Source organism: Alosa pseudoharengus, unplaced genomic scaffold, assembly GCF_046254945.1.
Source record: "Alosa pseudoharengus isolate Yale_2024_CS ecotype anadromous, Long Island Sound unplaced genomic scaffold, YU_APseudo_1.1 YU_APseudo_1.1_scf_2, whole genome shotgun sequence".
Taxonomy (NCBI): domain Eukaryota; kingdom Metazoa; phylum Chordata; class Actinopteri; order Clupeiformes; family Clupeidae; genus Alosa; species Alosa pseudoharengus.
The window spans coordinates 27413058-27425070 of NW_027468663.1; the positions used below are offsets into that span (position 1 = coordinate 27413058).

At 40.6% G+C, this 12013-nt stretch overlaps 1 protein-coding gene across 6 annotated transcripts in view; it reads right to left on the reverse strand.

Annotated features, from left to right (window-relative positions):
* Nucleotides 1–12013, reverse strand: part of lrba (LPS-responsive vesicle trafficking, beach and anchor containing) — a 205339-nt gene that overhangs the window by 164157 nt on the left and 29169 nt on the right. For all 6 annotated transcript variants that reach the window (XM_076294354.1, XM_076294353.1, XM_076294352.1 and 3 more), the window contains 3 exons: nucleotides 11019–11165; nucleotides 10476–10673; nucleotides 46–179 (listed from right to left, as the gene is read on the reverse strand). In XM_076294354.1, the coding sequence (XP_076150469.1) occupies nucleotides 46–179; nucleotides 10476–10673; nucleotides 11019–11165 (479 nt within the window). The remainder of the gene's footprint in view (nucleotides 1–45; nucleotides 180–10475; nucleotides 10674–11018; nucleotides 11166–12013) is intronic.

Here is a 12013-nt window from a genome sequence, read left to right on the forward strand (position 1 = left end):
GCTCTAATCAAATGGGCATCTTTGAGGAGAGGGGCTGCTTCTTACCAGATAGATGAATTCGGCTCATCACTGGAGGGCTGGAGAAAGTCCAGCTGTGCAAACAGAGGGAAGAGCACCTGTACGCCGCCTATGGAGTGGATGGCGCTCTGCACAGAGTGAGTGACCACTGCCTTCACGTCCTGCACAGAACAGAGAGGAATATCTATGACCATCAAGTTTATAGCCCCACAATTTATCATTTGTGCGAGTTAACATTACATGCACAGAGTAAAAAGAGTAAAAGTCCTAATCTAGTATGGTTTAAATCCTCCATTCATATCAACTTAAACTATTCCCCTATTTGCAGGTTGCTTCTGTGTATGCATATACAGTGCCTATAAAAAGTATTCACCCCCCTTGGATATTTCCCCTTTTATTGCTTTAATAAATGGACTCTGTCAATTTAATTTGCCCTTTTTTTACAATTATTTACAAAAATCCCCTCTTAAAAATATATAATGCAGAATAAGCAACTGCATAAATATTCACCCCCACTTAAAGAAACTGACCTAAATCAACAGAGGTCCAGCCAATTGGTGCTAATAATTGGTGCTAATAATATAGTGAAATGGATATCGCCTGCAGTGCATGTGTATGATATAGTAATACAAAGACGCCAGACGAAGGTCCAGTCACTGGGCAATCAGTATGCCTGGCTATAATTCCACCATGAAAATAAAACACTCCAAACAACTCAGAGAAAAGGTTATTGACATGCATAAGTGTAGGGGTGGATACAAAAAGTCATTGAACATCCCCTGGAGTTCAGCAAAATCCATCATTAAGGAATGTAAGAAATATGGCAAATGTGCAAATCTGCCTAGAGCGACAAACTGAAGGATAATTCAAGAAGAATAATGGTGGGGGAGGCCACCACAGCACCTATGACAACTCTGAAGAAGTTAAAAGCTTCAGCAGCTGAGATGGGAGAAACTGCATACAGCAATTTTTGCCTGAGTTATTCACTAGTCAAATCTCTATGGGTGAGTGGCAAAGCTCTTATTAAATCTTGACTAAAGTTCGCCTTAAGGCATGTGAGAGACTCCAAGGTCAAATGGAAGAAGGCTCGTTGCTCGACCAAAACTGAGCTTTTTGGCTATCAGACTAGATGCTACTTTTGGCGGACACCAAACTCTGCACATCAACAAAAAAACGACAGCAGGGTCATTCCGTGTCAAATCACCCAGTGGCTGGCAGGTCACCCTCTCCCAAAAAATCTGAAAAAAATCACAGGTGTTTGTAGACCAAACCTATGCATAAATCTTAAATAGTATATCTGTATCACTAATGGTTCCAAAACTACAGCCCTTTGAAGTTTCAAGTCATTTTAAGCATCGTGTTGAACAATCCTTTTTGTTCAACTTCCAACATTATTGGCTCTTTTGGTATTTCACACACATTAGTGAAACTATGTGAATAGAAGTACATTTTCCTTTTGAATTAAACAATCCAATCAAATCAGGTGTATCTTGTGTAATTTCCCCTCTGCAAAGCTCTGAAAATGGCTATAAATTCATTATGTGAAAAAACATCACCACCTTTGAGGGCTTGTCATTCAAAAAGTATGTGACACAAATTCATCAGATTTTTTTCCCACTCATGTATGGATTATAAGGTCATGTCCATGCATTAACTTTGGTTGTTAACATTATCATATTGTCAGAGCATTTTTATTAAATTGGGCTTGATTTTCAAAAAGCCTGTTTTCATCTTCTCATTTCACCACGTGGACAGTTAACAGGATTTTTTTTAATTTTACCATATATCATTCTGTATGTGAGGATCATCTGCCCAAAATTTCGGCTAGTTGCTGAGTTTCTTCATTGAGATAAGATTTTTTACAAATATTGTCTATAAATCCACTGAATTTGTACTTTATCTGCAGTACCACTTTGCACCACATGTGGTGCTCTTTTAATACAATGGAAGTCAATGGAAGAGTAAGAGAGTCACTTGTTTGCTGCACATATCCAATCTAAACACACAGTTTATGGTTCATATGGTTCAAGTAAAAAGGGGTTTCTAAAATTCTGTGCATTGTCAGATGCAGAAAAATCAATACTAAAGATTTATCATCTTTTTACAAATGCCTCTTGGATCCACGAGTCCTCAAACCTTGTTATGAATACTTGTGATGGAAACACACATGATCATCTTCATCAAGTGAAATACCTTGATGAACTGAATTTTAGAAACCCATTGTTTGATTGTTTGTTAAAGCACTGATCTTCATCTTGATGCTCTTTGTCTATGTATCACAGAGGACTGCATCCCAAGCATATGACGATGAATATAGACTTTGCCTAACCAGCTGGCTAAAAATTATTAAAGTGCTCACATAGGCATTGATAGGTTGAAGCTGGTGTAGAAAAGATGGTAATTATGCTAAATCCTCTTGCTGCATGTATGATGACCAGTCAGTCTTATGTGTGTATAATTTACTTGATCAGTTTATTTTCTCTAAATAAGATGTATGTATGAGTAGTATGTTGTTCATGTTGCAATAATTATTTGGACCAATTCAACTATGAACCATAAACTGTGTGTTTAGATTGGATATGTGCAGCAAACAAGTGACTCTCTTACTCTTCCATTGACTTCCATTGTATTTAAAGAGCACCACATGTGGTGCAAAGTGGTACTGCAGATAAAGTACAAATTCAGTGGATTTATTGACAATCTTATCTCAATGAAGAAACTCAGCAACAAGCCCAAATTTTGGGCAGATGATCCTCACATACAGAATGATATATGGTAAAATTAAAAAAAATCCGGTTAACTGTCCACGTGGTGAAATGAGAAGATGAAAACAGGCTTTTTGAAAATCAAGCCCAATTTTAAAAAAATGCTCTGAAAATATGAAAATGATAACAACCAAAGTTAATGCATGGACAGGACCTTATAATACATATATGTGTAGGGAAAAAATCTGATGAATTTGTGTCACATACTTTTTGAATGAGAAGCCCTCAAAGGTGATGATGTCTTTTCACATAATGAATTTATAGCCATTTTCAGAGCTTTGCAGAGGGGAAAGTATACAAGATACGTCTGATCCGATTGGATTAATTCAACAGGAAAATGTACTTCTATTCACATAGTTTCACTAATGTGTGTTGATAGCAATACATTTATGGTTAAAATGGATAATAATTTAACTTCAAGACTACTTTTAGTTAGCCATGTAACCCTTCTTGGTTTTAAACAAAGACACCATCCCCTCCCCCAATGGAATGCTAATGTACTGGTTAGTTACACAGGACAAAGGATATTACCTTGATATAATGTATCCATGTGTCATGAAATGTAAATGTATTCATGTTTGGTATCATTCTGATAGTCTCAGTACAAGGATTGTAATGATTTGATGAGAATGTTTGGTGAGAATGTTTGGAACATTCTATAAGTGATATTTCTGATATATAAGATATCTCTCCTCATGCTATTCAGATAGGTGTGAAGTGGGTGTGAGTAGGTGTGTCTGATGCCAACTGGAGAACCAATCATGTGGGCTTGTTCTTGGCGCCATTTTGTTCTTTGTTTAAAGCATTTAAAAGTAACTAAACTGAAATGTTTGTCAGATTTAGATTTCTAGACTTGGACTAAGGATGTAGCTGAGGAGAGGAGGAGTTGGCTACAGGCCAACCTAGGCCTTTCAGGCCTGGGCTAGGCCTACATAGACCATAGACCTTTTTTGTACTCTCTCTGCTTGTAATAGAATAAACTTGATTCCTGAGTTTTTCCTGAAGTTCGCCAGTCTAAGATTAATATTAAGTAATTATTCACCACAATTACTTTCATGGAGGTTCCAACCGCAGAGATAATATACTTTTGTCGCTGATTCTAAGATGCCGCAGTTTTTTTTTTTTCCTTTTTCTCATCGCTCTGGTGACATCTCCCAGGTAAGGACGCTTTTTATCTGCATTTCTTCTTTGGTGATGAACGAAGGTGGATCTGTAAACCCGGGCGGTTCCTGCTAACCACAGTTTGGAACGGGCGTTAAGATATCGGAAAAGGCATTCTGAGTGAGTAGACATTTTTGGCAAAACCGTAACTTAATAGTGGACACAAAATTGTGCTTCCCCGATTTTGGCAAAACGTCGCACAAGACGAATTAATCCATATTTTGTAAATTGCCCTATATGTGTTGGATGACATTGGCTTCTATGAAGCCCAATCCAATTAGGGAGCCTCTTTAGTCTAGTCTAAAGAGTAAATAGGTTAGCGAGTTTGCTAGGCAACTCAATATTAATCACTGTGGTATAGTGAGCTACCTATTTTTCGCGGTATTAGGGAACGCTGGCCAGGTCCTAAGAAGTTACGTAGCTTATGCCCCTTTTTGTTTACAGAACATTTCATTACCAAAACAGAATATTAGACAGAACTTGGCGCTGCTGTTTTTGTTTTTATCACCAAGAGCGCATGAGCGGCTAGAATCCAAAGTGTTAAGCTAACACTAGTCTTGTTTTGTTTTTGAGTAGATGTATTGTTTTTGTTTTACATCTACACTCAAGTATCAATAGGCCTCTTTTAAGTACGCCTGAGCTAACTAGCTGCCGCTAGGGGCGTCTAGATGTCTTTGTGAGCTAATATGAGCTAACTGAAAAGGCTTGACTAAACTTCTTTGTCTCCGTTTTTTTTTTTTTAAGCAGGAAAATCTTCCTGCAGCCCATTTAAGTTGTCTCCCAGCTCCATGGAGCTGTGTGTGTCTTTGTGTGTCTTTGTGTGTCTACTAACGGTATGAATGCGCGTGTGGGCCGGCCCTGTGTGTGTGAATTTATTTTTAAATCTTTTATTTCTTTATATGTGTTTGTTTCCATTTTTTTTGTTTCAAGTCCTTCTGTTTTGAAATGTTGTCTTTGTTTTCTTGGGTCAAAAGTTCTCACACCTTTTGCTATCTTATCTCACTGCCTTTGTTTTTAGCATCACTATATTCTATAACCAACCCCCCAGCTTCTCCCCATGGACACAAAAGGAGCTTCACTGGGGAGATATGAACCTATGAGGAGTGTTAATGGGAGACCATTGTTGATTTCAACCATTTTTTTTTCCTTTAATTTATTTTGTTTTAAATACACCTTTTGGGGTTTAACATGTTAAGACAGATTTTTTTTTTTTTTTGCTTGTATGACAATGGGAAATGTTTGCTACATGTTTACACCTTGTTTGATGTGGGCAAATGTTCAATTGAATAGATTCATACCCACAACTTGAGTTTCTTTATGTTTGAAATTACTTTTATTTGGTTATAGTTAAGAAACTATAAAAGGGGGGAGATAGATGGTATTTACTTGAAATACTTTCTTCTCTAAGTTTACTGGTTTTATTGATCAAATTGTCATTTTTTTAAATACCTACTGTTTTGTTTTACTGACCCTCACTTCTAATGCAAAATCTCTTTAAAGAAAGGGATACCCTACCCACGTGAGTCTGTGGATTTTTTTTTTCTTTTAAACATCTAAACTTAACCAAAAGTTTATTTATTTTCTTTATATTGGCCTTTGCCAATAGATGCAAATGTCTCTTTGGAGGTAAATAGCCCTGCTATGTTAGAAGACCTATAGGTGTGACTGTCTCCAATTGAGAAACTGAATACATTAGCATACTTTTGTTGACTTGTGAATCTGCATTTCACAAGACACTGTTTGACTCTGTTTACACTCATGCTAATGTCTCTCCAAGTTGTTGTGAAACCACTCTCCAGTCTCTCCAGAATCTCTTTCATGCCAGAAGGGACAAAGGGAGGTGTGACATGCCTTTGTCTTCGACTACCACTACGCAAACATCTCAAGAAGATCCTTTCAAGATGGCGGATGGCTCCACCAACCAGGCTCAGCTACCACGCCAGTACAACCCAGAGCAGCAGCGGAGACCAGACCATGCCACTGGACGAGATTGATGGACCAGACAACTCTGCCCTGGGCTCTGGTACAGCCCAGAGCAGCAGCAGTGGCCAGCCAGGCATGTCATGAGACGAGACTGGACGAGGCTCAGGAACCACAGGTCCAACGGAACCTGTGGCAGAAGCAACTGCCATGACTCTGGAAGCAACAAAACTGGACTGACTGAAAGCAACAAAAGCAACAAAGGGGGGGGGGCCGAAAGCAGCCTTGCACTCCCGCATCATCAAAGACACTCATCGCACATTGTTCACTGCCCGCAATACATGTGGACATATTTGGACTGACACAAGGGTGCACGCCGAACGCGGCCTGCATGCACACCCTTTGCACTCGCATACACTTACACTGAAACAATGCAGACACATTCAAGTTTCATAAGAGGACCCTTGAACGGAAGAGAAACGCAAGAAAGGATGTATGCTGAACGCTGCTTTCCTTGCTCACGCACACACTTACATTGATTATGGACTGATTATGGACTTTATACAAAAAAAAATAAAAAATTGTAAAATTGTTCAAGAATGCTCATGTTTATGGAATCTTATGTTAAAATTCAAGTCATTCAGACTTGAAAAGGGGGAATTGATAGCAATAAATTTATGGTTAAAATGGATAATAATTTAACTTCAAGACTACTTTTAGTTAGCCATGTAACCCTTCTTGGTTTTAAACAAAGACACCATCCCCTCCCCCAATGGAATGCTAATGTGCTGGTTAGTTACACAGGACAAAGGATATTACCTTGATATAATGTATCCATGTGTCATGAAATGTAAATGTATTCATGTTTGGTATCATTCTGATAGTCTCAGTACAAGGATTGTAATGATTTGATTGTGAACATTCTATAAGTGATATTTCTGATATATAAGATATCTCTCCTCATGCTATTCAGATAGGTGTGAAGTGGGTGTGAGTAGGTGTGTCTGATGCCAACTGGAGAACCAATCATGTGGGCTTGTTCTTGGCGCCATTTTGTTCTTTGTTTAAAGCATTTAAAAGTAACTAAACTGAAATGTTTGTCAGATTTAGATTTCTAGACTTGGACTAAGGATGTAGCTGAGGAGAGGAGTTGGCTACAGGCCAACCTAGGCCTTTCAGGCCTGGGCTAGGCCTACATAGACCATAGACCTTTTTTGTACTCTCTCTGCTTGTAATAGAATAAACTTGATTCCTGACTTTTTCCTGAAGTTCGCCAGTCTAAGATTAATATTAAGTAATTATTCACCACAATTACTTTCAGTGTGAAATACCAAAAGAGCCAATAATGCTGGAAGTTGAACAAAAAGGATTGTTCACCACAATGCTTAAAATGACTTGAAGTTTCAAAGGGCTGTAGTTTTGCAACGATTAGTTATACAGATATACTATTTAAGATCTATGCATGGATTTGGTCTACAAACACCTGTGATTTTTTTCAGATTTTTTCGGAGAGGGTCACCTGCCAAATTGCGCTGAAATTGGGTGATTTCACACGGAATGACCCAGCAGGCCTTGGAAGGTAAAGGTAAGGGTAAAATTAATTCAGCAAAATATATGAAAATCCTGGAGGACAATCAAATTCAGTCGGCCAACGAACTACGACTTGGGAGAAGGTGTACTCTCCAGCAAGACAATGAGCTGAAGCCTACAGTGCAAACTACACAGAAATGGTTTAAAGACAACATCATGGTGAATGTTCTGGAGTGGCCAAGTCAAAGCCCAGACCTCAATCCTATAGAAAACCTGTGGCTGGACTTAAACAAGGGCTGTTCACATCTGATCCCCTTTCAACCTGGCAGAGCTTGAGCAGTTTTGCAAAAAATTTATGCCATCACTTATTTTGCATTATATATATTTTAATTAATTAACATTACTTTGTAGGAATCTGCTTTCACTTTGACATTAAAGAGGGGATTTTTGTAAATTATTTGTAAAAATGGGCAAATAAAGTAAAAGTGGAAATATCCAAGGGGGATGAACACTTTTTATAGGCACTGTGTTTGTTTGCAAGTGTGTGTGTGTGTGTATGTACAGTTAAGAACAAAATTATTCATACCCCTGGCAAATATTGATTTAATGCTGATTTTCCTTTATCAATATGTTTGTTCTGACTGAAAATGACACTGTCACCTGAATTTCCCCTTGGGGATCAATAAAGTATCTATCGATCTATCTATCTATCTATCTATCTATCTACATGCCAAAAGTTTGTAAGACAATGTGGGAGAAACATGGAATTAAAAAAAAGAAGCGTTTTCATCTTTAAAATTTTTATGAAATGTCTCCATAATTATTCTAGACCACACCTTTTTAACAGCAATCCGGGTTTTCAGTCAGGAACGAAAAAAAAGTGAGCACAAGGCCAGAGTGATGGCAAATAATCGTTCCTGACTGAAAACCCGGATTGCTGTTAAAAAGTGGTCTAGAATAATTGTGGTCTAGAATAATTATGGAGACATGGAGAGGCTTGGTAGATATTATAAGAACCATTTTGAGACTTGTGAATGCAAATGAAGAGGTTTCCATTGATTATTTAAAAAGGGTATGAATAATTTTGGACATGCCATTTTTCCTAAAAATTTTTAAAAAAGATAAAAAACGATTATTTCTTTGATTCCATGATTCTACCACATTGTATTATAACATTTTGGCATGTGGCAGTGTCATTTTCAGTCAGAACAAATATATTGGTCAAGAGAAAATCAACATTACATCAATATTTGCCAGGGGTATGAATAATTTTGTTCTTAACTGTATGTATGTGAGGGCTGCAACAACCGATTAATCAATTAGTTGTAAACTATTAAATTAATCAGCAGTTATTTTGTAATTTGTTAGGGTTATATTTTAAAGTAAAAAACTTTTTAAAAAAAAGCTGATTGCAGGTTCTTAAACTTCTTAAACCTTATACCTCTATGACAGTAAATTGATTATGTTTGGCATGTAGACAAGGGCATCTGAGGACAAAATAATGGGCTTTGGGGAATACTGATCGATATTCTTTCTGATATCAATTAAACATCTAAATGATTAATTGGGAAAATAATTGACAGATTAATCAACAATGAAAACAATCATTTAGTGAAGCCCTAGTGTGTGTGTGTACATATGTTTTGTTTATTCTCATGAAAGCCCTGGCAGCCATGCAGACACAAAACAGGAGCAATGGGCTGCAAAGAATGCAGCTTTCCTCTGGATCAGCATTCATGATGGCCACTTATCTGAAGAGGTGTCATGGCCCACTACATTTGCCTGTGTGCTTGAAACTGAACTAGACAGTCCTGCATGCCACTCAGAGAAGCAGCCTACAGTTCACAGAGACGCCACACAGCTTGTGCCCATGGACACAATGGCTGTGTGTGTGTATGTGCGTGTGTGTGTGTGTGTGTGTGTGTATGTGTGTTGCTGATGTCCTTTTCTGTGTGTGTGTGTGTGTGTGTGTGTGTGTGTGTGTGTGTGTATGTGTGTTGCTGATGGCCTTTTCAGTGTGTGTGTGTGTGTGTGTGTGTATGTGTGTATGTGTTGCTGACGGCCTTTTCAGTGTGTGTGTGTGTGTGTGTGTGTGTGCTGGGGGTAATTGAGAGAGGAGAGGGCTGTATGTGTGTGAGGAGGCACTGAAGAGAGGGAGAAAGACAAGCCAAAGACAGACATCAGCCAGACGTGCACATCTGCTACTGATTAATGAAGAATTAACACGAGGCAACCTGTCTCTTGTCACTAATTACTGCCGCATTGAGCAGCAGGAGTGCAGCAGTCAGATGTGACCTGGAGAGATGTGCACATGGAGACAGACTAGCTCTCTGCTCTACTGCTTCCATGTATGTCGCTGTCCTGGGAGGGAGCAGCTTCTCAGACTCCCGCTCTTATTTACCGTCCTGACGTCTTGATGACTCAAAAAAAATGGTTTGTGTAGACTAGCTGCTCTTATGCTCTAGGGTAACGCTGATCACTCTACATGACTCTGCATCAACTACCACTTCAACTTTCTCCAAGAAAGTAAGCATAACCTTTCCACAGACACAGCCATTCCGCCAGCCTGTATATATATATATCATATAGCATATATACTATATGTATAGGAGGAAAGGAGAGCAGAGGGATGGAGAGGGGTGGGGGGGGCTGAATAGGCTTCATGTCTGATATTTGCTCTATGGACTAAGATGTTGACGTGGTGAATTAGAATTGGTACAGCTGTCCAGCTAAGAGCCTGAGTTAAGTAAATCCATGTGAATGTGGTTAATCTCTGAAAAGTGCTCGCAAAAAGACATGATGGATGGCAGAGCTCAGGTAGGAGGGGAAGAGGGTGAACCTGGAAGAGGAGAGAATGAGCATGGTGTGTTTGCATGGCAGAGGTCTCAGAGGAATAAGGAGAGCTGGCGCCGAGGGGAAGAGTGGAAGAACAGATGAGATACGGAATAGCATGAGCAAGCACAGAGTAGGAACACAAAGGAAGTGGAGAACAATGGCGTGAAGCAACGGAGGAGTGAGGAGAGAAAGGCAGACAGGAGAACAGCCAGCATGTGGGTGGAGGAGAGATAAAGGGCCGCTGACCTGCAGCATGAGGGCGTGGGGCGAGTGGACGAAGATGGAGGCGTTGTCTTTGGGCGAGGACTCCAGGCAGAGCTGAGCGTCGGTGGCGCGGGGGTTGTAGGTGAAGGCGATGCTGGAGGACAGCTTGCCGTCATACAGCAGCATCTTGTGATGCTCCGCAAACAGAAGATCACTCTCAGCCTTGTACTTGAAGGTGCCCTGAGGACAACACAGACATGGTACATGGAGAGAGAGAAACAGTTTTACTCAGAGAGAGAGAGAGAGAGAGAGAGAGAGAGAGAAAGAGAAAGAGAAAGAGAAAGAGAAAGAGAAAGAGAGAGAGATAGATAGATAGATAGATAGATAGATAGATAGATAGAGAGAGAGAGAGAGAGAGAGAGAGAGAGCGCTTTACTGAGAGACACTTTGATTGGCTGAAGAGAGCAGTTGATGCATGGCATGGCTTAAATAGTTTGCCAAAAAGCGTATTCATTTTCACACCGGTCTTGTACCTTTGAATGTAAACCATGCTACAGCAGCAGCTCTTGTGTCTGTATGTGGTACCTTGTAGCCGGGTCCCAGCTGGTAGATGGCCAGGATCTGGGCAGCACTCAGGGCCTCGCTGAAGAGATACACCGCCCCCATCTGCCCACAGAACACGCGGGTGGCTTCCGCTGTCTCCGACGAGCCCAGGAAACACTTATCAAAGGTCTACAGCGAGACGGTGAGAAGAGCAGACGCAGACTGTGGTTGTAATGTGGTCAACACACCTTACACACACGCCTTTGAGGGCAAACGTTGCTGATAACATGATGTTGCTCTGTACTCTCTACAGTGGCTGCAATTTCACTACAGGCACTTTACATTGGGATAACCTGTTATGACTTGAGCAGATGTGTTCTCTCTAGCAAAGTCACCACACACACACACACACACACACACATACACACACACACACACACACACACACACACACACACACACACACACACACACACACACACACACACACACACACACACACACACACACACACACACACACACACACACACACACACACACACACACACACACACACACACACACACACACACACACACACACACACACACACACACACACACACACACACAACCCCCTCCGGGCAGCTCATGTGATGTGAAGCAGAAGGGAGTGGTGTCATACCCCCCATGTGATGGCAGGGGTTACAGTTATGTCCAGGAGGGACGCTGGGTGCTGGATGAGTTCACAGAGACGGCACACTGAACAGCCGTCCACCACTCATCTGCAGATGAGCTCAGCGGTCAGATACGCACTACTGTGCAGGCTATACGGCTGCAGATGAGCTCAGCGGTCAGATACGCACTACTGTGCAGGCTATACGGCTGCAGATGAGCTCAGCGGTCAGATACGCACTACTGTGCAGGCTATACGGCTGCAGATGAGCTCAGCGGTCAGATACGCACTACTGTGCCGGCTATACGGCTGCAGATGAGCTCAGCGGTCAGATACGCACTACTGTGCCGGCTATACGGCTGCAGATGAGCTCAGCGGTCA